At 36.7% G+C, this 27103-nt stretch overlaps 1 protein-coding gene across 3 annotated transcripts in view; it reads right to left on the bottom strand.

The window, feature by feature from the left end:
- Positions 1 to 1794: 1794 nt before the first annotated feature.
- Positions 1795 to 27103, bottom strand: part of LOC132092544 (disheveled-associated activator of morphogenesis 1-like) — a 76312-nt gene continuing 51003 nt past the window's right edge. For 2 of the 3 annotated variants that reach the window (XM_059498824.1, XM_059498825.1), the window contains exons 4-26: positions 23197 to 23268; positions 22878 to 22972; positions 20650 to 20983; positions 20421 to 20531; positions 20189 to 20292; positions 20032 to 20098; positions 19751 to 19868; positions 19353 to 19491; positions 19084 to 19142; positions 18253 to 18440; positions 17843 to 18154; positions 17067 to 17174; positions 15921 to 15950; positions 15324 to 15421; positions 11744 to 11828; positions 11055 to 11161; positions 9807 to 9895; positions 8775 to 8943; positions 8569 to 8676; positions 6696 to 6756; positions 6490 to 6621; positions 3233 to 3403; positions 1795 to 3007 (exon numbers count right to left, since the gene is read on the bottom strand). In XM_059498824.1, coding sequence (XP_059354807.1) covers positions 2795 to 3007; positions 3233 to 3403; positions 6490 to 6621; positions 6696 to 6756; positions 8569 to 8676; positions 8775 to 8943; positions 9807 to 9895; positions 11055 to 11161; positions 11744 to 11828; positions 15324 to 15421; positions 15921 to 15950; positions 17067 to 17174; positions 17843 to 18154; positions 18253 to 18440; positions 19084 to 19142; positions 19353 to 19491; positions 19751 to 19868; positions 20032 to 20098; positions 20189 to 20292; positions 20421 to 20531; positions 20650 to 20983; positions 22878 to 22972; positions 23197 to 23268 — 2970 coding nt within the window. In that variant the 3' untranslated portion in view covers positions 1795 to 2794. The remainder of the gene's footprint in view (positions 3008 to 3232; positions 3404 to 6489; positions 6622 to 6695; positions 6757 to 8568; positions 8677 to 8774; positions 8944 to 9806; positions 9896 to 11054; positions 11162 to 11743; positions 11829 to 15323; positions 15422 to 15920; positions 15951 to 17066; positions 17175 to 17842; positions 18155 to 18252; positions 18441 to 19083; positions 19143 to 19352; positions 19492 to 19750; positions 19869 to 20031; positions 20099 to 20188; positions 20293 to 20420; positions 20532 to 20649; positions 20984 to 22877; positions 22973 to 23196; positions 23269 to 27103) is intronic. The other variant, XM_059498826.1, reaches the window with a different exon arrangement.

The following is a 27103-nucleotide window of genomic DNA, read 5'->3' as shown; positions in this document are numbered from 1 at the left end:
AGACCAGTTAATATAGGCAGGATAATGACTATCAAGTGAAGACACCTGAGTGCAATTAACAGGAGTGCAATAACTGTGATGAAGGGACAAAGCTTTGTGGGAATTGTAGTGGCTACGGTGAGGTGCCTATGGGGAAGTGAGACCACTAGTGGAGACTCAGGGAAACAGAGACCAGACAGCGTGACAGCCATTAGGAAAACCCAACACAATCCAGTCATTGTAAAGCATCTGCTCCAAGAGAATCCTGCGCTCTGGATGACGCTGCAGACAAGCCCACAAAACATGGATGCATTCTGTGCCAAAATGATGAGAGGAATTTGATTATTGCCGTAACTTTACACATGCAATCTAATTATTCATTCTTTGCTGAACATCTCACCTTGTGACACAGCAAATACAGAATGGTTGTTGCCTAAGCAGTACATCTGCCTCTGTCATGATATTCTGTGCATGGAGGAAGGACATTTTGTTTGATGTTTTATAACACAAGAATGTGGCCTGAATCCTTAATGGTTAAAGGTCCCCACACTGAAGTCGAATAGTTTGATCATAGATGTTGAGCTTGATGCCACGATGACAGCAAAAGCTAGCAGCATAAATTACCTGCCACATATTCATTGTTAATGCACAACGAAGGGTACAGCACCATGTGTGGCCACGCTGTCATTGCTCTCAGGTGCTTTGGGGTGGATTATGGCTTGATTAAATCCCTCACTTCACCAGAGGCACAGATAAACACACATTGCCCCTGCGGCTCAGTGAAGGCCTTTACACAGTATTCAAATGGGAAAACTGGAGCTGTCAGATTCCACAGTATGCCAGCGTTTGATTTCACTACAGGTGAGGAATATGGTGTTATCATGATAATATGATCATACATTTTTTATTACGTTTTATTATGATGACGGTTCTTCCTAATATGAAATCAATTGTCTGATGAGGACTTGTCTTTTGCTCCTCAGTCTATGTGACAGAGGTTTGTTATAGGTGTTGTCAGGTGGACAGAAGCCCTACAGGTCAGGCATCACTGAAATCATGTTTAGACACTGAATAAACGTTGTACTGTGACTGTTACTTGCCGCAGGACTAGTCTTGTAAACATTTAAGGCAGAAGATCTGGTGTGGTGTACTGATCATTTTCTGAAAAGTCCAAAACATTTATAGAATAATAAAAGGGAAAAGATGAACACTTTCCATAAGACATTACCACATCATCAGTTGTGATTTAAATAATAATAAAAAAAATGGATACAGATTAATGAAAATGAATTATGTATTGTTATAATTTGATACAACCTTATAATATTTAAAAATGATATCAAAATAATCTTTATCAATATTATTGGAAAATGTATTGACTATATTGAACTCAATAATATTAAAATAAATATATGTGAACAGTTAATGACATCTACTGTATGTGTGCGTTTGTAATTGTTACTAATCATTTCCTGAAATGTTTTAAACATTTAAGAATAATAGAAGGGTAACAATTTTCAAAAGACATTAATATATCATCTGTCTGACTGAATAATAATTAAAAAAAAAAATTATTATAATTTTGTTAATATTGCCCACCAGAGGGCACAATTTTACTATATTTGCCCAAGCAAAAACTAGGAACAGTGCAGTAAAATTATAAAATAATAATAATACAAAAAGTGTTTCAGTTTATGATCATCATAACCCCCCCCCCCCCCCCCCCCCAGCATTTTTCTTAACTGGTTATTGGCTTTTTGCCATTCACTAACAATCAGAGGTGACTTAAATTGACAGCATAACAGAAAATACTACTCAGATTCTTCCATTTATTCTCTTACAATTCATCTTACAATGGAAGGTTGTACAGTATATTCCTTAAATTATAAAAAGTCCAATGGAGGTATCTTACACTGAAAAAGGAAACTTTGTTACACCATACAACTAGGCTGCTGATTAAAAGAAACAAACAAAAAACAGGAGAAACTCCAGGAAGGAAGAACGGAAGAAATAGAGTATTGCCTTGATCCAGTTACTACATTTCACATAAAAGTCCTCAAACAGAGAGACCAACACTTGACATCAGAAACTGCATAGTCTGTACAATGACCGTCCACAGTGTTTAAGACAACGTGGGCACCAGTGGCGCCTAAAAACACATCTTTATTTTAAAAACCTCATTCCCAGTCATCCTGTACCGGATATCACAATGCAGTCTTCTTTCTGTATAAGCAACCCACAGCCCTGGTTATTGATGTAAGTAATATTCCTTAAAAACACTCACATCAAAAAAAAAAAAACTTTCTAAAAGGTGTATAGTCAACTTTACAGCTCTTCAGTGACCTATGTACAAACGTTTGTGATTAAACCTTTAAACACCATCCATTCCCACCTTGAATCAGTCAGAAGAGCCAGAATTGGGGTAGTTCAGATGAGTGACGCGTGCCAAGACTCAGTGTCACTTTGGCGATTTGTTTGGTTACAGTAAGAAAAATTGGTGTTGACAAAATTTGCAGTTTCTATGGTCAAATGAGTGCCCGACTCGTATCCATTCAGTAAACTCAGTTATCTCAAAGTCTAATAATATTCAGGTGCTCCAGCAGTCTTGATGAAATAAATCATTAACTTAATTTTCTGAATTCAAACAGGTTCCCCATTACAGTCTCAGGGCACATGATAAACTGACCGTCTTTGGGTAAACATGCTTTCCTGCGCTACCAGGGATCGTGCTTCATCTGAGGAGAGGAGAGGAGCTAATGAGTGTCCTCCAGACATTCACCACCGCAGGGAGTGGGTTGGTCAGCTTGAGCGCCGTTCAGAAGTTAAGCTTGGTAACTGGACGCTCCCTGCCGCTGTCTGACGTCTGGCTGTTGATGCGTTTGCGATTGCGCTTCATCTTCGACAGATCTTTATCGAAAACCTCTCCAGAACGCAAAGCGGACACCAGGTCGTCAAACTCGCCCCCATCATCCTCTCCGTTCTCTTTGGCTTTTCGAGCCTTCCTCTCTTTATCTCTCTGCTCCTTGAGCTAAAAGATGTCAAAAAGATGAAGTCAGATTTGGCAGTGAATAGGTGAAGAATGAAAAGATGAGTTATGGACCTGAAGGTTGAAGTTGTTCTCTTATGCATAAGAGAAGTATCTTATGCTGATCAAGGCTGTGTTTATTTGATTCAAATGCAGTAAGAACAGTTATATTATGAAATATTATTACAATTTAAAATAAAGCAGCATTTTCACACATAGTTCACAGACCTGAACCTCCATTCGTGCCCTGCGCTCCTCCTCCTCTTTGCGTCGGCGCATGTTCTCGTTCTCTTGACGAGCCTCTGCAAAGGACTGCAAGAACTGGTCGAATATCCCAAAGAACTCATCAGGCTGCATCTTATCAGCGTCTTCGCCGAAGTGCTTGACCACCTTTAAGAACTGGAGAACACAAACAGTGGTCATATGAAAGCCATTTCCTGCTCTCTTTACTTTTCAGAGTAATGACGAACAAGAATACCTCAAGAAAATCCTGATAAAAAACTCAATCTCAATATTTTAAAGGCACAAACGTGGCTCACCTATTTTTTTAGCAACATTCTGTGTACTACTTTATTAAATAATCGTCTGTTGTTGCTACATTAGTGATTGAAAATGAAATTGTGGTTGTTTCTCCATAATGCAGCTGAGAGACAATTTTCCATTTTTTAACAAAGTATTAATAGTACCAAAAAAATGTAAGATAAGTAATATGATAAATACAATTATTTATCAATTGACATGTCTCTGAACAACTTAGCCAAGTAACATGACTGTTTCATGATAATATTTACAGCATAATTTGCTACAACAATATTTGATTTACCACAGGAAACCATATTCTTAATTTCGTATTACATAAAAACATGTAGACTGAATGTGAGATGTAGTGACAATGAAAAAAAAAAAATCATAATTATAAAAATAAATAAATAAATATATATATTTTTTACAGTGCAAAGAAACTGCAGACTGTGAGGAAAAATAAATTGCAGTGAAACTGGCAGACAGTAGCATAACAAACTCTGGGTGTCTAATGAACTTCTGGTAAATGAAGTGTGACGCACTGCTAGTTATCCAGTAACTCGTAGCCAAGCATAAAGTGGTCTTGTTAACCCAGATTTCTGCAGTGACTGACTACAGCCTAAACACAGGGGACTGGAGCCTTGCCATGACTCTGCTGCTGCCTCGTGCCGTCTCACCACAGGGGAGGAGACCTAGTCTTCCCACAATGCTTTGATGTGCCTTTATTACTGCCATATGGAACTGCGCCTGTATGTGCCTGAGCCAAGGAGCATATTTCTATTTCTCCTTTGCCCTGCTTTTATATCTCTTCTTATCTGTCTCAGACTTCAGACAGGAAGCCTAGGTTAAGGTTGGAGATACATCCTTTCTGCTATAGAATGGATGTGGCAAGTTATTGTGCATTTACGTGTAGGTCCTCTCGGCTAAAAGGTTAGTTCAACCAAAAATGAAAATTAGCCAATAAATTACTCACCCTCAAGTCATCCTAGGTGTATATGACTTTCTTCTTTTAGACGAATCAGTCTGAGTTATATTAAAATGATCTTTGATCTTTCAAGCTGTTTTATGGAACTTAGCGGGCGGTGCAGTACTTCAGTCCAAAATAAGTTAAATTAAAAGCGCCCATCCATAAAAAAAAAATATGAATATCGTTTTTGTAAGAAAAATATACATATTCAAAATGTAACAATCTCTTTAATCTAGCTTGTGCTCACTGTTGTCAGCATTGCGCTTGTGCCGGTGAGTCTCTTGAAAACCAACATTTGATAACAGAAGGAAAAGGAAAAAAAGTTTCCTTACTTTAGCAAAGGAACACCAGTCTCCTCTTGGCTTATATCCTCCAACATTCTTCTTTAGAAATCCTCATTTTGTACTTCCTCGTTTTGTTTTGATCTCTCCCCTGCACTTCCGTGTGCGCCACTTCTGAGCAGATGTCATTTTCATATGTCATTATCATAACAGTGAGCGAAAGTTAGACTAAAGTGATTATTACGTTTTGAATATAGATATTTTTCTTCCAAAAACGCAACGATTCACTACAGAAGGCCTTTGTTCACCCCTGGAGCCATGGGAGACACTTATGGATGGGCACTTTTTATTTCACTTCTTTTGGACTGATGCTTGCAACACCTGCTGGGTGCCATGAAACAGCTTGAAAAATCAAAGACAATCAAACTCAGAATGGATCCGTCTGAAAGAAGAATGTCATATATACCAATTAAGACTAGAGGGTGAGTAATTTATGGCCTAATTTTCATTTTTGGGTGAACTAACCCTATAAGTCATTCAAATATGCATTACAATACAATTTATACATAAAATCTAAAAATTTTATCTGTCATGATAGCATAATAAAGAAAAAAGACTCAATATAATTCAGTAGTACAGCATAACCTGTTATAACTATGAATTAGATTTTTTTTTTTTTTTACAAAACTGTTTAAGTGCTTATTAATATAAAAAAAACAACAACAACAAAAAACAGATGATATCATAGAGAGAACCCTTGTGTGCATCAAGGTCAGTAAGAATTTTAATAAATTTCAAATAATTTGCAGTGGTGTTATCGTTAACTAATAATTTCCAGTAATTGTGTGTGTGTGTGTGTGTGTATATATATATACATATATATATATATATATATATATATATATATATATATATATATATATATAAACTAATATAAAAATTACAACAAACAGTTAAAAGCTAATATATTAATAAGTACTGTAATAGCATATAACTAATACTAACATAACATTTGACAATGCCATTATATGACAACACAAGTTTAGTTAAGGTTGTAACGTCATGTGATGAGACTCCCTAAAAAACAATATTTATTAATAATTAATCATATTTAGAAACACTTAAGCTTAATCATTATCTTAGTGCATTAAATACTGTAACATTAAATATGAAACCAATCTTAATACAAAGAGGATGTTTCTAAGAACTTGAATGTGGGCTGCCCCATTTATGAGAGATTTTAACATCCGAAACAATCACAATCCTGTCATAAAAGCCCACTCTCATGAATTTACTGCATTTTACCTATCAAAAACCAAGTAAAAAGAAAACATATATATATATATATATATATATATATATATTTTTTTTTTATATATCCATTTCCCCTCACAGAACTGGAAGTTATTGTGTAGCATGTGTATTAAAAACTGTCTGCCTCCCTCTGCACAGATGGACCTCTCAAAAGCAATACGAGTTTTATGTCCTGTCCCTCTCCGTGTCCTGTGAGGCCCCCAGAGGCCAGTGAAAGTGCCAGGGTCGCTACATAGGAAGCGTTCACAGCGAGAGGTGGAAGGTCAGCTCCTGCACGCTGGAGGATGTCCAGGGTGTCCGCAGCCTGTTTCTCCAGCTGGCCTTTGAAGGAAAGGCTGAGCACCAGCACCATCTTAAAGATACACACTCAAACAAACAAATGCAATCCGACACACACTCACCAGTTCTTTGGCCTCACTGAGGGAGTCCTCGACATCAGAGAAGCTGAAACTGGCCACTGTGATGAACTGGCTGACTACTGACACAAACTTATCCCCATATTCCTGAGGACGCTGCTTCTGGAATTCTAACTCCTGCACGAGAGAGAGAAACTGTTAAATGATTTGGTTTTAAGCTTAAGAACAAAGAGGAATCATGCAGCACTTACACTCTCTACGCTCTTCAAGCCACTACGGAGATGATTGATCTCCTTCTCCAGTTCAGTCATGCTGGAAAGACACAATCATAGAGATCCCTGTGATTTTATGTGTAATCAAGAATACATTTTCTAGAGGAGAGGGGGGTAAACTGTGCCCCTTTTGAATTAAGTTAAGAGAAATGATAAAAATGAATACTTTAGTCTGTCTACTATAAAGTCTATAGCATAGGGATACAGACATTTTTTATATTAAAAAGTGTTGCTCCACATTAGGGGCTAACTGGGCCACATAAAGCAGCAAGTTAAATCTGTTGGAAATATGTAAATTAGTTACATAAACAAAAAAACATCAAAACAAAAATATTAAGTGGGGGAAAATACTAAATGCATCATCCCATACCAAAACTTTTTTTTTAGATTTAACTATTGAACTTTATTCATATGTAATACCTGAAAAAGAGAGAAAGCTTGCAATTGGAGGCAAAGCTTACATTTATTAGTTAATATTTGCAGCACCTGATACACTTAACCCCACAGCTACCGTTTTGTAAATGCTTCATTTAATAATACGTGACTTATAGAATTTAGATAATTAAAACAAATTAAAATTTGCCATCAATTATTATATATTTTAATTATTATATTTTTATATAAATTATATTTATATTTTGTTTCATTTCCCCAAAATTAATTGTAATTGCCATATATATATATATATATATATATATATATATATATATATATATATATATATATATATATATATATATATATATATATATATATTACTGATTTAATTATTAAATATTCAAATATTTTTCATATGCCTCTCTCAATCAGACAGTTGTACATAAAAGACCCTTTTTAAATATATTGTCATGTAACAAAAATCTCCATATCCATACAGGCTGACCGTGTTTTAGCCTTTAATCCAAACAAGTCGCACTGATAAGAAGCACAGATATGCATAACAGGCCTTCATCTGAACTTTAACCCCTGTGATAGCACTCAAGTGACTCCATTAGTAAGATACTGCATATAATGTGTGTGAATGGCTCTGTTTAGAACTCAGCTATTCTTAACTGCAGAACTGCTAGCCTTTATTCCTCCCTCCACACAAATAGGCCTTTGTAACGAACTGAACTGTCAAAGTACACAGAGACGTTGTTATGGAAAAACCTGTCTGCATTTGCTGATTAGCCACTCAAAACTCATTGTACCTTGTGCAACACATTTTTTTATTTGCTGAATAAATGACACTGATTGATAGACTGAGATCAGAAACAAACAGAATCCCTTATTTCATTCTTTCTACCCCCTCAAATGAGATCATGGGCAAAATCTGTCTTGTGACTTCAATTGGGAACCGAGCATGATTACATTAGTCTCGCTGGCGTGACTAAAAAAGTAGTTTAGTGGCCGCTCTACTGTACATTTGGATAGTCCCTTTAAGGCACGGACTCAAAATTAGAAACTATTTTCCAAAGGGCAAGAGTGTTACAAGCATATCACTCACAATTTGTCCCAAATTTGTTGGCACGTACTTCACAGCAGCTCCCAGATCTCAAAAGGTCATCGCGTGGAGCTCTATTCACACTCTGTCTGCTGTGGTGGTATGCATGTATCTCCCTTTCACTTATATATTTCAGCACTGAGAGCCGAGGGCCCCATTTCCTCCCACTATAATTTGGGGTTTTGCTATGCTTATGTGAGTAACCAAAAGCTTGTATGACCCACAGAATGGATTTAAGCCCAGAGGTGGGCGGGAGTGACACCGCAAAAACTATTTCAAAATCCATTTAGCGCAAGTAGACCCTAAAGGCCTGTAAATCGTAAAGCTGACGAAAGAAGAGCACACCAGCGACTCCGCAGCTATACCTACTTTACTTTTGCAGCTTCCGGCACGTTCTGCAGCTCCTCTGAGAAGAGCATGACTTTAGAGTACTTCTTCTCCAGAATGGTGATCAGGTAGTGTAGGAGAGTGATATTCCTGCAATGGGACAGAGATGACAATAAAAGTAGGAATATAAAAGCTATAATTGACTGTGTTGTTTATTCTTTCATAAACATTAGGATATATCTTCTCACTTGTCGATGCTGGACTTGGTGTCTGCGATCTTGTTGAGTGAGGAGATTTTGAAGCCGTAAGCATTTCCTCTCTGTCCTTTGTTCATGTAGTTGCCGAACGCCAGCACCACCTCCAGCAACTGCTTGAGATTCCTGCTGTGCAGCACTTCTTTTGAGGCCTTGGTTAGCGCTGCAAAGTGAAAATAGTCATGCAATGCAAAACAAGCCTAAAATGTTTAATGTTCATGAACTATACTGTAATCACTATCACTGACAAATTTAGGCAATAGAATATCTGTAGAATAGTCTGTCTATTGTGACATGATAATGTAATATTGTGAAATATTATTACAATTTGAAATAACTATTTTATGTTTGAATATACTTTAAAATGTAATTTATTTCTGTGATGCAAAAAGCTGAATTTTCAGCATCATTACTCCAGTCTTCAGTGTCACATGATCCTTCATTCTAATATGATGGTCTAATATTTGCCGTTCAATTATTATTAGTGCTCAGTTATTGATAATGGTTCTTATTATCAATGTTACAAATAGTTTTTGCTGCTTAATATTTTGTGGAAACATTAATTATTTGAAATAGAATCTTTTGCTACATTATAAATGTTTTTCCTGTCACTTTCAATCAATTTCATGCATATTTGCTGAAAGTAATAACAGCAGAAAATTCAGATTGGCATCACAAGAATAAAATACATTTATGTTACAAAGAAAAAAAAAAAAAAAAGATACCTTAAATTGAAATAATAGTTCACAATATTAGTTCACTGTATGTAAATTATATATATATATATATATATATATATATATATATATATATATATATATATATATATATATAATTTTAATTAATTTTTATTATATAAATCATACTTTACATTTTAATTTATATTCTGCAACTGAATAAATACTTAGACACTAAAAAAGGGACTGTCAGTGTTTAAAATAAGTAAATAAATGTAAAAAAGGGTAATCTACTTTTTATTTTTACATTTTTACAATAGAAATGTATTTAAAGTGCACATGCGCAAACCTTCAACTTTAGGTTTAATTTCTGAAATCCTCTCTGCAAATTTCTTCTTGAAGTACAAAGACTGTAACCTCTGCTGGTAATGGTTTATTCTGTGGGAAGGACAAAGATAGAGGATTGGAAAAGGGAAAAAGGGAAAGTATATTAAATATAAAAGCAAGGTCCATTAAAAGGACTGCACACAACATCGCCCATAATAGATTCTAAATGAGCTGTAGAGATTTATTGTTTTGCATATGACACAATGAAATGCATATGATCTGTATACACAGCATTAATGGTTCCACTGAATAAAGAACAAACAGCCTGAAACCAGCGATCTGCCCCTGACACTGCTGTGTTGCATTCAGCACTCTCGTGTCAGGGAATATCACCTTGGTTACTGCACTTGCCGAGAGGCCAAACACAGCCTTAGAGATTAAAATCAGACAACCCAGTCGATTCTTGGAAAGATTCATCTTACATCCTCTATACTCCAAACACAGCCACAGCGGAGTAAAGAAAAAAAACTCACTAGGGTCTCATAAACAGAGGAAGAAAAAACAAGCAAGCCAAGGCACCTGTGCTTTGCTTGGCTAAGCCCTTCTGCTAGAAAACATAAGGCTGCTGCATTTCTGTGATGAGATAGTGCTTATTTAGTTACCAAAAATACTAATGCTGAATGGGATCCTCAGCTTGACCAGATCAATGTGTCACCCAGGATTCATAACCCTTTTCCTTCCTTCCTGCAGGAAATCGCATTTACTCCTGACACCGTGTGTGTGTGTGTGTGTGTGTGTGTGGAAAAACAAAACAGATCTGAATAAGTCACTGTACAGTGATGGGTGGCCTTCACGGATGAGATATTCCTTACATACAACGTTGTACTAGATCAACATCGTGAAATCCACTGTGTGGGACTGTGGAGGTGAACAGCACGACGCTCATCGTGGTGCCAAGATGAAATAAAGATCCATGGCAATCAGCAATGGGGCTTGTGGGTAGTGTGCAGCAAAATGTAGGTATCAGGTCAAGTTTCTGGAACTCCTTAATAAAATGAGTGGGGAGCTTGTATTCAACATTAAATAGACAAAGATGAACTTAGAGAGAAAAAGGAAATAAGTTAATCAAATAAGACTCCATTCTTTTTACTCGAGATGCATCACAATGGTCAGACTTGTGTATGTTTACAAAGACCAGCGATTAAATAATAAAATGTGTCCTATGTGAACAGCCCCCTTAAACTGTCACCATGATGATTAACCGTCCCACCTGCTCATTTCATAGAGGAAACGGTCTGCCTTTGCCATGCGGTCCAACTCATGTTTGTGTTCCTCCAGCAGGTCCACATCACACTTCTCTGGGACAAACTTCATCATCTGGAGCAGTGAAGAAAACACCATTAATTACATTCATTCTTTCTGCCTTATAATAAAAGTGTTCTATTTAATTATTAAATTGTTTCTTACAGTTACATGTATGTCACAATTGCAGCTTTTTAACTCACAATTTGACTTTTTTCATAATTATATCTGATAATTGTTTATTTCTAGTATATATTGCTTCATATACTTCATAATTGATAAGCGTCTCATAAGTGTGAATTTCCATGATTATTTCCCATAATTGTAACTCACAAATGCAACTTTTTTCATAATTGTGACTTTATTTCTAAAAACTGCAACTTTACATCTCACAATTGTGTTTGTTTACCCCATTATTGCAATTGCACAGTTGGGACTTTATTGCACAAATATGACTGAACAGACTGTTTATCTGACTGTATAGGACCATACAGATATGACTTTATATCTCACAATGTGACTCTAATTCTTATTTAAAAACTTACTCTCACCATTAGCTGTTGCATTTTTTACTCTAAGGCGGAAACAGATTTCCATACATGTTTGTTAAGCCATTTTAAACCCAGAATGCTCTTCCTTCTGTCAGTTCACACTCACCTGCTCCAGCATGTCCTTGGGCAGATCTTCCTGTTCATCCATAGTCAGAATGGCTCTCTTTATTTCCTCATTGGAAAGTTTCATTCTGAAACACACAAGCACAAGATATACAGATCAAGCAGACTGGGACAAATAAATTCATTTGAAATGAATTCCCAAATTAAATCAGAGCGATAGATCCACATCAGCAGAAAACTCAGTGAACTGAGAAAAGGGAATTGCTGGGAATTTCCTCCGCTTGCATAAAATTTTCTTTGCCATATAGTTTAAATAAATTAGTGTATGTTATTTAGAAGAGCTATTAATCTTGAGGCCCAATGTTGAACCCAAGTGTTTATTCCAGTTACCAAGAATATCTTGGCTAATATAATATATATATCATTACTGGAGTGAAGAAGTGATATTATCACATGACTCATAGAAGTTAACCCAGCATTTGCCTGCTTTAAATAATCTGTGAACATCACTGGTTAAATCGCAACAGTAACATGAGATTTGTTGATAGTTTGTCCTATGTGAATTCCTGCCCTTTCCACCAATTAGTTTGAGCTATACATGATAAGTATGTTGTAAAACTAGCTGAAAATATTTTCCTCCTAAAATTGAAGGTGTTGGCAGATCTCCGATAGACACGGACAAACTGCCCAGAGTAGAATCCACAAGTGCAGACATGATTGCAACTTAATGATATACATGCACATCTGATCCAGAGATAGCTTTGTGTGGACTTTAGGCCAAAAAGAACAGGTGTTTGATGGGTCTGAGATCAGCGTTGGAGAGCAGCCTTCGTTCCCCAGCGAGGATCCAGAGAGACTGCAAACCACAGCAACGACATGAAACACGGCCAGAGCTCTTTCCGTGTTCGAGTCGAGGTGTTTGTGCCAAGCAGCGCTTCCAATTCCCAGCATTCTGTTACCAAGTTCTTTCTAACAAAGTTCACATGTGTACAGGAGTGAGTGAAGTTAAACTCAGGAAGGAAAAGAAAGAAATAATGGCAGCCTCAGTTCATTCAGAGGCAAGCAAACGTCATTATTAGGATGTCATTAGTGTAACCACAAGACTCCCTCTTTATTGTTTAATCAGTAAATAATAAGCAGGAGACAGCGGGAGGAAAATCTTGTGGCGTTGTGGAAGACTTTCCATTTCATGTGGTCACAGACACTTTTTACCATGATTGTAAAATGCAATGAATCAAACCTTTAGAGACCCAATGAAATCACAGTTTTAGTCCCACATTTAACCAGATATGCAGGCATTTTCTCCTCCAGGAAAACAGATTATATTAATTGACATAATATTTAGTTATTTAAACAACAACAAAAAAATATTTGTTTAGTTTTTTATGTAACTTTTAAAGTAAAAAAAAAAAACATATACACACATATATAAATATATATATATATATATATCCTTAACACAAAATACATTTATTTGAGAAGCAACACTGCATAAGATATTAAGACTTGTTTATTAAAAGCATTTTGTCTTTTTTTTTTTTTTACTTGTTTAAATTCTCCATACTTATAGTGATGAAAGAAAAAATAAACTTGTGTTAAAGGTTCAAACACTGGACCTACTGTTCAAAATCTTCAAAAAAAAAAAAAGAATTCATGTTTTTGACATGACTCTTTTGTTCACCAAAGCTTAGTTTATTTGATCAATAAAAACAGTATATTGAAAATCACTGTTAAATTATAATGTGAAAATGATTACAATTTAAAATAACTGTATTTTTATTTTATTATATTTTAAAATTTTATTTTATTCCTATGGTGACAAAGCTGAATTTTCAGCATCATTAATCCAGTCTTCAGTGTCACATGATCCTGCTGCTCAAGAAACAATGTAGAATTTTGAAAACAACTGTGCTGCTTAATATTTTTGTGGGAACTGCGATACATTTGTTTCTGGATTCTTTGATAAATAAAAAGTTCAAAAGAACATTATGTGATTTTTTTGTAAAATTAAAAATGCCTTTATTGTCAATTAACCAATTTAAAGCATCCTTACAATGAACCCCAAAATGTATTAAAAAACAAAACTTTTTTTAAAGATATTGGATTTTATTTTTCTAAAGTGTAAAGCCCTTTCCGGTCTAAAAAAATTGAGAACTGTCAACAATGAGTTGATCTGATCGCTAAACTCTAATTAGCCATCACCGAGCACATGTTACACGTCAGTCTCATCTCCCTCCAGCCAGACCACCATCTCACCCTCCACCGCCTTGACGTCCAGCAACACATTCACCATTCACCTAAACCAACACTGAAGACTCTACAGGCTTCCACTTGAGAAGCAAAACTATTTAAATCCCTGTTAATCCCTGGGTGGTCCGTTCGGTGGCTCTACAATGGATTACACCCAAATCTCTGCTTGTGGAGATCCTGAGAGATCATTAAGGGGGGATAAGAGTGTAATAGAACCACAGGTCTTGATCTACAGATGGTGCTGAAGTCAGCTGTTAATGTACGTAAGATGGGGTCTCGATGTCGTCATTCATAAACTGTCATTAATAAAAAATCTGCAGGGAGGATTTTGGAATGAATCTGGCAATACTGGAATTGGTCTGGTTTGTTTCATGTAGTTTGGAGTCTTGCTTTACGAAAGCCTTTGGTGTCTGGGTCCCAGGCCAAACCGCAGTCAGTCAGTGAGCTGTTATATATCCGACACCGTCTGGATTGGCAGCTGTGACTAATTTACAGTTTGCTTTGTGGGATACATTTCGTACAGAAAGGGTAGTCCTGAGGTGGCAAACAGACATTTAACCTAAAATAAGAAATGGATCCTATAATGGAGAAATGGAGAACCCATAAGCAGGCCCTTCTTCCACATATTCTGCTAAGATTTTGGGAAAAATTCAATAGGAGGAATATATTTAAATATGGTACACTATCATTCAAAGGTTTGGAGGCAGTAAGATTTTTAAATGTTTTTGAAAGACATATCATACACTCAAAAAGGCTGCATTTAATAGATAAAAAAACATTAAACCATAATATGCTAATTCTCAAGATTCTTTGGTGAATAAAAGCATTTATTTGAAATATAAATATTTTGTAACATTATAATTGTCTTATAAATGAGAGCCAAAATATTTAATAAATGAGCTCCCAAAGGGCAATTTTTAATATGGATATTCCAAGCCACAGCAATTTGTGGAGCTTCTGTAATCACAGAATCCTTGCGGGTTCCTTGTGTGTGAGAAAGTCAAATATCATTCCTGGCAATGACAACCAGGTTGTCAAGCTTGAAAAATGACTTTTAATGATTTAAGGCTCTTAATTAATGAGGCATTGTTCCTGTTGATTTTTAAAGGCCCATGCTGCACTGATTTACAACGAATTCAAGGAAGCCACCTCATACTATATACTCATGAAAAATCTAAGGAGCGGTATGTCTTTCATTGATAGGAAATGCACAATAGCCAAGGTGGAAGATATAGTATCAAAGCAGGATGTAGGAACCGGAAGGTTTTACCCACAGGATATGACATTTACATCTAGTGAGGTCCACACACACACACACACACACACATGCCAGCCGGAGGTGAACTCATACCCGGTGCAGACACATCACTCACCGTGAGAGAAGGATGTTGCAGTTCTGAGCCCGGCGGCCATCGATGACAGAGAGCTCTTTGACTTTCTTGGAGCTCAGCGCATCGTCTTCAACCTCCTTCTGTGGTCGAAGTCACAAGGGAGATACATTTCACTCAAGAGAAATAAGAATTAAAATAAAAGAATCAATACACTCTGATTTTGAATCTCAAACTAACACTGACAGTCAAAAGTTCGGAATAATTGTGATTTTTGAATGTTTATGCATTAAGTCTCTCATGCTCACTGTCTGCATTTATTTGATCAAAAATGCTTTAAGATGCTTTTTTAGAAATTAGAACTGTTTTGTTTTATTTAATTTTTATATATATTTCAAAATTAAATTTTTTCCTGTGATGCAAAGCAGAATTTTCAGCAGCCTTTACTCTCGTCTTCAATGCTACTTCAGAAATCATTCTGATCTACTGATTTCAAACTTTTGACCAACTGTGCATATGAACATTATCAGTAAAGTCACATTAGGTTTCCACTTTTAAACACTGTCTGGATACAAAATGAATGACAGAAAGAGTGGGGTAGAGATGATGCAAACACTATTAGATCTGTTCAACCACACTTACCTGCTTGCAGTTATTGACCGTAAAGAAGTCCTAGAATGCAGGCAAGAAGCAGGAAAGATGCAGCACATGTTAGAGAGACAGTGTAGTCTTGTGAATTCAGCCAAAACAAACTCAAACAGGCATGTGCACATGATGACATTACTGGGGTGGTGAATGGGGAGTGTGAGGGTGCATGAAAGCAGAGCCTTCTGGGAAGTCTGTAAATATGTGTGTGCATTGAAAGATGCATGCTAGTTGCTCACAGATGATAATGTATAAACAACAGCTAAACATCACAAGCTACCTCTCCAACTCTAATAGTGGCCAACATTGGTCTTTTCTCTAGCAAATGAAAAATTCTTTTCATGATGTGGAAATCTGCACAGTTCAGAGAAATTACAACAAATAATCGCAATCGACAGGAAATTAAATTGCAACAGTGAAAAAATTAATTACTAGAAGCATAGTTATCATGCGAAAAAGATGCAACTGCAAGAAATAGAGTCAGTTAAGTTGCAACTGTGACAAATTGAATTGCAATTAATAAATACATTTGCAATTAAAAGAAATAAAGTCAGAATACTGAGATCTTAAGTTGTAGGCGTGAGATATATTATATAAGCTACATTTTAATTTATTTGCACTGATACAAAAATGGGTTTCATAATTAAATCTGTAAAATTGTGAGAATTTGGTGAAATTGGAGAGGTATAATGAATATCTGTTTTAATACATTAAGCATGCTTTCAAGACCTACAAAAAGTTATTTTAAAACCAGCTTTAAATAATTTATGATTTAAATAATTTATGCACTGTTTTAAAAAGCGATTATGAAGACACTATCAATTAAGTTTCAAGCTTTATCCAACCTAGCTTATTCTTTTTTCTTCTCTAATTTGACTGTTAAGCCATAAGAAATATATGTAATCGCTTTATGAGACTACGTGTGTGGTTTACCAAGCGTAATGAGGACATTTTGCCAATGTCTGCTTTTCATAGAAAACTGCTGGTGATATCAATGCATTATACAATCTGCTAATTCAAACCTCATGCTCTGTGATGCAGGATTACCATGGGAAAACGTATGAATAGCATGCATGAGAGACAGTGAATGCTTTGTGAGATCATCTTGGATGAACACCAGAGAAAGAAGCATTGTTTAGTGACCTGTTGCCTCTGATAGGCAGAGAAGGTCTTCTCAATGTCCACCAAGTCTAGGATTTTGAAAACTTTGCTGTCGTCAATGTCTGCCCAGACGGTTCCCTCAAGCTTGTTCTGTAAAACAAAGTGGGATGTTTAACTCAATTATTGTCCAGTGCAATATCACATGTTGTAAGTCACATGCTATATTTCATTAATTGTAATAACTTGAGTAAAAAATGCATTGCAAAACTGAAAAATAAGATGAAAAAAATGCATATAAATAAATCTGCAAAATAAATAAACATTTTATTTAATGCAAAAGAAATGATGATAAAAATGCTTTCATATCATTAAAAGTCATTTTATTCAATGCTAAAATGCATAGATAAAAATGGTTCCGTAAAACAAAAAATTGAAATAACATTTTATTCAATTAAATTCAAAAGAGTATAGATGGAAATAGTTTAAAGAAGTTAAAAATCTAAAAAAATGATATTAAATACTAAAAAGGACCGATCAGAATGGATGTATTTAATTTAAAATGTAAATAAATTAATAAAAAACAACATACTATTTAAAAAGTCTAAATATAAAAATAGTTTAATGATATTAAACATTTTAAATATAGTCTTCTACCCATATGACATTCTGCTGACAACCTGGCAAAATATAGGACAATTTCTGTCACTACACTTCCCAAAGTGTTTCTTGATTAAAAGTAGAAGGTTTATGAAACAGATTTTAGTCTCTGTGAGTGTCAGAATGCACAAGTCAACCCCTGTGATCCATGCCAGTCTCACCTCAGACAGCTTGGCCCAGTTGAAGGACTTGAGTGGATTGGACGGCTGAGGAATGCTTTTCTTCTTCAGGGAAGGTCCCATGGGAGCTCCTGGTGGAGGCGGAGCTGAACCGAAAGGAGTACGTCCAGGGGGTGGCGGGGGGCACCCAGGGGGCGGTGGAGGAGGTGGCGGCATCAGGGCGCTGCCCGGTGGAGGAGGTGGTGGAGGAGGCATCATGCCACCCGGTGGAGGTGGAGGAGGTGGAGGGGGTAGAAGAGGCCCACCTGGAGGACCAGCGATGGGAGGACCTCCAGGAACACTGGCTATTTGTCTCTAGAAATACAAAAGGAATGAATGGTGGTGGGTTGTTAATGTTTGCCTTTGTAAAAGGACATTTATTTTTGTTTGTATTTCTGCCATCTTCAGCGTACCGTGCTGAGGTCATGTAGTCTGGCAGTCATTTCTGACACCTTCAGCTTGACTAGTTTATGTTCCCCCATTTCTCTTTCTAACTTCTCTTTCATCTTGTTGAGCGTCTGCATCATCTCCTCCTTCTCCTGAGTTTTTGCATCACACTCTCGCTCCTTCTTTTCCAGCTTCTGTTGAAGCTCATGGTGATCTACAAGACAAAGATGTTAAAGGGCTAAATGTTATACATCTGTACAATGCATTCCAACCTGCTCAATCAAACTGAAAAAAATAGCCTATGTGTCAGAATTAACATAATTGTGAGATGACAACTCAGAGAATCTATTCTGAGCTGATGAAATTATTAGTTCATATGGTAACATTGCCAAATAGATGTCAATTAATTATTAACAAGTTATAAATTAATACATTTTCAAGTCACTCAGTGTTCAAGTTCGACGACTTTGTCATTGTTGTTTAATCAGAGTGATAATTCCTACATGAACAGGTGAAGACGAGGAAAAAATTTGCATACAAATAAACTGCAAAATAAAATGATCTTCTGAATGAATGAATAAACAAACATTATATGAAATGCTTAAAATTACAGCTAAAGACGTTTCATGAAATCAAATATATATATATATATATATATATATATATAAATAAACATTTTATTAAATGCTAAAAAGTATAGATAAAATGGATCATTTTTTTAATGACGTCAAGTCACATGAAATTCAAGAATGGTAATTCCTTCAAGATGCGAATGCATCAACAGTTACAGAGAATTGAATCTTAATGCAAAAAACAGTCTGTGGTAAAAGAAACATCAATGTGGACAACGTGCTGACCTTTACGCATTTTTTCTGCCTGTTCCTTCCACTGTTTCACCTCATTCTCGTTGACAAGCCTGAAAGAGGATAAGTGATGTGATTTAAGGAAAACTCATTACTCCAGTGCAGACCTTGGTTTATTTGGCAAAGACTTAATTGAGGGCATAAAAAACTACAACTACTATAAATACACAGCAACATATAGATGCCAAAGAAAATCTTAAAATAAAAAAAAAACTAAAATGATTATGATAAAGTTGCAAAAAAAAAAAAAAAGAGAAACTCACATTCGAACCACATTCTTTACATTGAAGTTTTCTAATGGTGTGACGTCAGGGTCGTGACCTTTGTCATTCTGCAGGACCATCTGTTGAACAATACGGTCCAGGAGCAGCCAGTACTGCACTGTGTTTCCACTTCTCTTATCTAAAACAAATGGCAGATTCAAGCATTTCTGTATGCAGAACACTTAAAGTCATTTGTGGCATTAATCCAGCTAGTTTTTGCATTAATAAACAGATTACTGCACATAATCTAGTTATAAACTAAGAGGGCCAAAACAAATGAGCTATTCAGATTATTCTGTATTTTATGTTGTGTTTAACTTGGAAAATCCTAATAAACATAATAAATAAAAAAAAGAAGAAGAAAGAAAGAAAGTCCAAACAATGATGTAAGCACTCACGAGGCATTAGCAGGCAATGGTGAAGAACGGACATAAAGTGCGGATATGCATCAGTGTGGGCCAGCTTCTTCCGTACAAGCTCAAAAACCTGTGTCGCACTCTTCGTGTCTATATGCATCTGAAAAAAGTGTTAGATAAATTCTATACAATCATATTAAATGGCAAAGTATATGATTAAAAATACGTATGATTATTTAAATAATAATCTACATTTCATAATACTAATTGTAAACAATATATATTTACAAAAAATAAAAAAAAAATAATACAATTCTACTCACAGACTCAAAGCGCCTTGATAACGTGAGCTCATCATCATTTCTCAGCATCTCAAAGTAATCCAAATGCCTGAGGAGGCAAAAAAAAAGAGAAACAGCAAAATCAAGATGCTCAAATTTTCTGATTTATTAAGCTTAAGTTAGCAATTGTGACCCTTACCTGTCTAAAGTAGAGTTTTCATGTGACCTAAGTTTGTCAATGACGGGCTGAATCCCCAACATGAGGAACTCGTATCGCAAATGAACCCGGAACTCAAGGCTGGCCTACAGGTTCATTCAAGAGCAAACAGGAGAGTTATTTTGGTAGATGCTTATAGAAGAAACCACAGATCTGGACAGTGAGTAAATTAAAATGTGTTAAAATAAGTGTGGAAATAGCCAAAATGGCTTACTTCACCAGCTCCTTGGCTTAAAACAGCATTAATGAAGGACATAATGGCCGTTTTCAGGCTGACCTCGTCCCTGTACCGCCCTGTACTTTTGTCCAGATCATTCAGTAACGTCTGTGACAAAAAAATAAAAAATAAAAAACGACAATGGGATAATCATTCATGCTGATACAGACTCTCTTGATGTTTTCATACTGTACTTGGATTAAAGGCTTTAAACAAACTAGCCCACCTGAAATCGTGTGCGCTCACAAGAGAACTTCTGATAGTGCAACATGGCCTCCAAAATCTTCTTGTGGCCGCCCGGCACTAAACACACTGCACCCATGATCTCCAGCACCGCCACTTTGGTCTTGACGTTCTCGGTGGCCAGACTCTGAGCGATGATGTTGATGCTCTCGGAGTGAGAGAGCACGTGAGCGCGACCCTGGGAGTTGTTCATCAGGGCTTTGATGCAGCCAATGAGGGAAGTGTGAATCTGAGACTCGGTGGTCTCATAATCCATGCTCTTCAAGAAGTTCAGGATGCAAGTCAGGCCGTCCATGTCAATGAACCGTGTTACAAACCTATGAGGAATGAATTCAGCTGTTTGTTAAACATCTTTCCCGCTCATATTAAACTTCAAAAGCCATGATAGAAAATAAACAAATAAAAGCTTTAACTGTAAAAGCCATCATATTATACATTTTTCTAATTTAATATAAATCTTTTTTTTTTATTATTACCATATAACTTTGGAGTTACCATATGATTTCCTAGGATATAAGGAAATTACTATGGAACACAGAAATTTTAAACAAATAAATGACTATGAATATACAGTTAATTTGTAATTAAATTTAGTACTGAATAAATTAATCCTCATTTAATAATAATTAATTAATTCAATCAAATAAATTTGTCCTTTATTTATTTTTATATTTTTTTGTTTATTTATTTTTAATTTCTGCAGGATTGGGCCTCCATAACTATATATTTTTCATATATTTCTCCTTTACTCCTAAACAGAGAAAAATCTTTCATTATAGTGAATGAATAAAAAAATCTCTCTTTTTCTCTAATTACAGTAGAATGTGGCATATGTAACATTCTTTTTGATAAAAATTTATATTAAAATTAAAATTAAACTATTTATTTTTATATTAACATTTTATTTAATTTATTGGCAAAAGTGAAGAGATGACAGGAAATTATGGGGAGAAGATGGTGCAATGGGACTGCCACGTGAAATGGGCTTTATTCAAACCCACAATAATTTGTGACATGAGCTCCAACCCAGGCATGTGTGTTAACCGCTAGGCCACGGATCTGAAAACAATTTGTAAATCTGAAAATGATTGACTCCACAGGGAGGTGATGAATGTGTAATGATATATCACATTGGTAGCTAGATTTATAGCCCCTATAAAGCCCTAGACTTTTAAATACAATTGGCTAAAACTGTGAATGGTTTGGTTTGGATTGGTTTGATATGCATTCTGAAGGTTATTAGGCCCAAAGAGGGCTGGAGTGCTTTGACCCGAGCCCTGCAGAGGTCTCTGCTGATGATCTATGACCCCAGGATCATATGGTAAGAGCAGGAACTACTAATCAAACCCATGTGTATGTGTGCATGTGTGTGATGAAATTAATCTCATTTGTGTAATGAGATCCCAAAGCACACACTATAAGGGAAGCGTCTTTTAATAACAGAGTGAGGTACTTGCCAATGGAAAAATCATTGACGTGTTAAACTATCGACATGAGACAGATGCCCTCGTCTTCAAATACAAGCAATAATATAATCTAAGCCATTTTTGTTGCTGTTGTTTTGATTTTGATTTTGATTTAGTGAGCAAATATGGATTATTTGAGATATAAAGTCCACCCAAAAAAAAGAGATGTTTTGAATTATTAATGCATTGTAAAAAAATAACCGTTTTCAATTTTGCTGTTTACAAAATAGTTCTCTTATGCTAAAAAAGGCTGCATTTTTGATGAAAAATATAGTAAGAACAGTACTATTTTGTAATATTATTGCAAATTAAAATACCTTTTTCTATTGGAATATATTTTAAAATGTAATATTTTCTTGTGACGGCAAAGCTGAATTTTCAGCAGTCAGTCTTCGGTGTCACATGATTCTTCAGAAATCATTCTAATATGCTAATTTGTTGCTTAAGAAAGATTTCTTATTAGTATCAATGTTGAAAACAGTTGTGCTGCTTAATATTTTTAATTTAATTTTTTTTTCAGAAAATAAAATAAATTAAAAATAAATGAAATAAATGTTATTAAAAATTTAAAACCCCATTTAAAATCTTATGAATTTCTTGACATTACATACAATTTTTTTTTTTTTTTTTTAAAGAAATGATCAATTACAAATTTGGGGGACTTTGATAAAGACAGAGTGTGTGTATCAGATTATATTTGATAAAAACAGAGTGTGTGTATCTATTTGTGTTACAAAGTGCAGACCTCATAGGTTGAGTCCGCAGTGCCGTTTTAAGGCTTTCGATAGTCTTGTTGCGTTCCTCCTCCTCTTCCTTCTCCAAGACCAACAGAGTTTTCCTCTGTAAAATAAAATGAGATGCCATGCTTACAGTAGAAGCACATACAGCAAGTTAGCTAGCTTAGATGTACATGTCTAACCATGGATATTATATGTCATGTGTTTTAAGGCGTCAGCATCCAATGGCAATGTAAAATGTATTATCAGTTTTACCACTGTAAAAAAAAAAGACTAATTCATAGACATTAAAGGACAAAGAAAGGTCATTAAAAATGACATACTTACAGCTGCCATTGAATTGAGCTGGTCAATGTAGTACTCTGGCCAGCTAGTAGCACCTTTAGTCTCCTCTTGTTCCTGAGAGAAACAAATAAATGGATTAAAAGGCACAGAATTAACACACTTTATCTTTAAAGAGCCCCCATTATGGATTTGTGAAAATTAAATTCCAGCAGTGTGTAATGCAGCTGTATATAAACAGACAGCAAAGCTGTTGTAAAGTTGAAAGTGCATCATAAATAAAGTTATTGTCTCTCAAAAGAAAGAGTCTACTCTGAACCGCTGATTTTAAATTCAAATCCCATTCCACCAATTTTACCAGTCACAAATTTGTACATTTGCATAATGGCCATGTATGTTATGCGTGGACATCCTGAGAAAAAAAATATTAAGCTTGTTCGTGTGGATGACATAATGTCAAGAAGATTCTGTGCTCTGCGCTGTTTTTTTATTTCCAAAGGACAAGGCTGTGAGGAATCAGTGGTTAAAATCCATCTTTACTAAGATACCACAGCTGTATAATCACAACATTTTGCTGCGTTCCTGTCATTTCACTGACTGCATCTCCAATCTCCCCAAGCTCAATGCGGGATTCTTTGAAAGATGGATCATGTTCGGGTCTTTACTACCAAAATGTGGATCCGGTTCACTAACATAAGTGTAAAACAGCTTTTTCACCTTCTGATTCTTTCATTTGAAAACAGAGTGGAGCACTTTTATTATTATAATAGGATGTATTATTGATAAGTCGTATTACAGTACTGGTGATGGGCGTTCCTTTTCCAACATGTGCTGTACGCAGTAGACCAATCACAACAGACTGTAGAGTAACATTCAGAGCAGAATGACTGTAATGAATTACAACCTTTGTAATCTTCGGCAAGAAGGAGGCGGGAACCGGCGGACAATCAACATGAAACTTTAATAACAAAATAAACACAAAACAGCGCACCAGCCCCTCACGGACGACTGGTGCGTGCAAATAAAAACCAAAACACAACTAAAATCCCAGGCCTGGTCCTCTCTCGTCCTTCACTGTCGTCGCTCCAGTTTTATATCCTTCCATCTCCTCTGTGGGACTCAAGACCGGTGGTGGGTCGCAGGTGTAGCGGATTTCCCAATCACTCCACCGGCCTCACTCGTGTTCCCACATCCCTCGGCCCTGCCCCATTTGTCACATACCCCCATCGCCCCTCACAGGCCGGGGGGTACCCTCGAGACTGCGCTCTACTCCCCCCCCCCCCCTCCCTCCGGGGGGGAACGCTCACGGGGACCTGCGGGAACCTGGGGGTAGGACAGATGAGGCGATAGAAACGGAGATGGAAGGAGGAGCGACAGAGACGAGAGAGGGGAGAGAGGAAAAAAAAAAAAAATTCCGGTTCCCAGACGCACTGCTGCTCGGCCCTCCACCGGCTGGGCGATCTCCTCCGCGGTGCCTGGCGGTGGCACTGGACGGCCCTCGGCGGACGGCACAACACTCCTCCGCCGCCCGGTGGACGGCGACGGCTCCTCCGGTTTTGGGCAGCCGGCAGGAGTCCCCCGTTCCCTGCTCCTCCGGATTCCTTCACGGAGGCAGCAGGCTTCGGCCCCCTGGCGAACGGCGCCGACTCCTCCGCTCCCTCAAATAAAAACCAAAACACAACTAAAATCCCAGGCCTGGTCCTCTCTTGTCTTTCACTGTCGTCGCTCCAGTTTTATATCCTTCCATCTCCTCTGTGGGACTCAAGACCGGTGGTGGGTCGCAGGTGTAGCGGATTTCCCAATCACTCCACCGGCCTCACTCGTGTTCCCACATCCCTCGGCCCCGCCCCACTCGCCACAATGACATTATGCAAAGGAGGGATCTTTGGAAAGATGAATCTTTGAATTAATCGTTTGAGAGTCGTTGAGGGATGAAGTAAAATTAAATGCATATTATAAGAAAATTACAGTGTTTTTTAAACTTGCATGCATGTAAACCTGTTGTTGAGGATTCCAAATTACGAACATTTCAAATAGCATAATATGGGCACGTTAAATTCTATCTTCGAGACATTAGTTTCAATATGTCAGCATGAGTATATAAAAAAACAAAAACAAACTTGGCTCTTGTTTTCATTTCAAACACGTCATTAATCCACGTTGCCCTCTGCTTGATGCTGGGACACGAGATGTGTGTTGCACACCAATCAGGGCACACACAACGGGAACATGACACTGGGAATAGAGGAATGTGAAACTACATATTGTGAATGAGCTGCATAATTTGGATGCTTCGGGGGGAATGAGACGTCCCAGAGTGTGCAGCAATGAAAAATGATCTTTATCTTGAAAATTATCTTATTTTGATACTGTCCAGTTGTGAGAAAATATATTTTTTTTCATATTATTTATTTGGTTATTATTTGAAGCTGGAGTTGAATTCATATCTCATTTTACTCGAGTAACATTCATTGCTTATATGTAACTGAAGCAAATCGAACATGAAATTGAGATTTACACTGCTATATTCCCACTTTCCCAAATATACAGACTTAGAAAAAGCACATCTGAAACAGAACATCATGCTCAAAGCGCTGGCAGAAATAGCACATTCTTTAAGTAGGCCAGCAGAGATTCACAGACACTAGAGAAACAACACGGATCCTAGATTCAGCCAATGCCGCATTAGCACAGAAGGCAAGAAGGAAAGTAAGGAGCTATGTAGGGAGTAATGAATTAAAAACGAGTGGATCTTGTGAAGTGTGACAACTTTCTTCTCAAAAGCAAGCACAGGTTCTCTGCGCGGCCACAAATAGGGAGTTTAATTGTAGCTTATGTTCACCGAACACACAGGAAAGGAAAAAATCTGGCATAGCAATGAGCTCCTTTGCAGCTACTGAGTGGGACGTTTCACATCTGGCTCTGCCAAGCCTTTTGGGAGATGATGGCATCTCACAAATGGACATCTGTTCGGATGAGTGGGGAGACCCCTGATCTTCCACTGTCCTGCATATTTCTTAACTCCCCCTCACCATTTGGCCTTAAAGGGATACTCCACCCCAAAATGAAAATTTTGGCATTAATCACTTACCCCCATTTCGTTCCAAACCCATTTGTCTTCGGAACATAATTTAAGATATTTTGAATGAAAACTGGGAGGCTTGAGACTGTCCCATAGACTGCCAAGTATGTTTCACTGTCAAGGTCCAGAAAAGTATGAGAGACATCATCAGAATAGTCCATCTGCCATCAGTCGTTCAACTGTAACATTATGAAGCGACAAGAATACTTTTTGTAAGCAAAGAAAACAAAAATAATGACTTTATGTTGTACTTTACTGTGTCTCTCCATATTACCGTATGCTGCATATGCTCTGTGTCAGCACATCCTTGTGGCGCGGCTGACACAGAAGAACAATATATAGTCATACAAATATAGTCATAATGAATAAAGTCATTATTTTTGTTTTCTTCGCTTACAAAAATTATATTCGTTGCTGCTTCATAATGTTACTGTTGAACTACTGATGGCAGATGGACTATTCTGATGATGCTTTTCATACTTTTCTGGACCTTGACAGTATAACTTACTTGGCAGTCAATTGAACAGTCTTAAGCCTCCCAGTTTTCATCTAAAATATCTTAAATGGTGTTCCGAAGACGAACTAAGCTTTTTGGAATGGGTTTAGAATGACATGGGGGTAAGTGATCAATGACAAAATTTTCATTTTGGGGATATTCCACCCCATTCCAAATTTTGTCATTGATCACTTACCCCCATGTAATGAGTAAGGCATTAATGTGGATTTCTGGCAGGACTCAATTCCAATGCTGTGGAAGGACTTTCCTCTGCCCTTATCCCATGAGCACTTCATTCTCAGACAGACATGTCATAACAACTGTGATATTGTTGGTTGAGGTTGGTTTGGAGAGACACTCTTTATAAGAACCAG

This window comes from Carassius carassius, chromosome 18, assembly GCF_963082965.1.
Source record: "Carassius carassius chromosome 18, fCarCar2.1, whole genome shotgun sequence".
In the NCBI taxonomy this organism is placed as follows: domain Eukaryota; kingdom Metazoa; phylum Chordata; class Actinopteri; order Cypriniformes; family Cyprinidae; genus Carassius; species Carassius carassius.
This window is presented reverse-complemented; position numbering and strand designations above follow the sequence as displayed.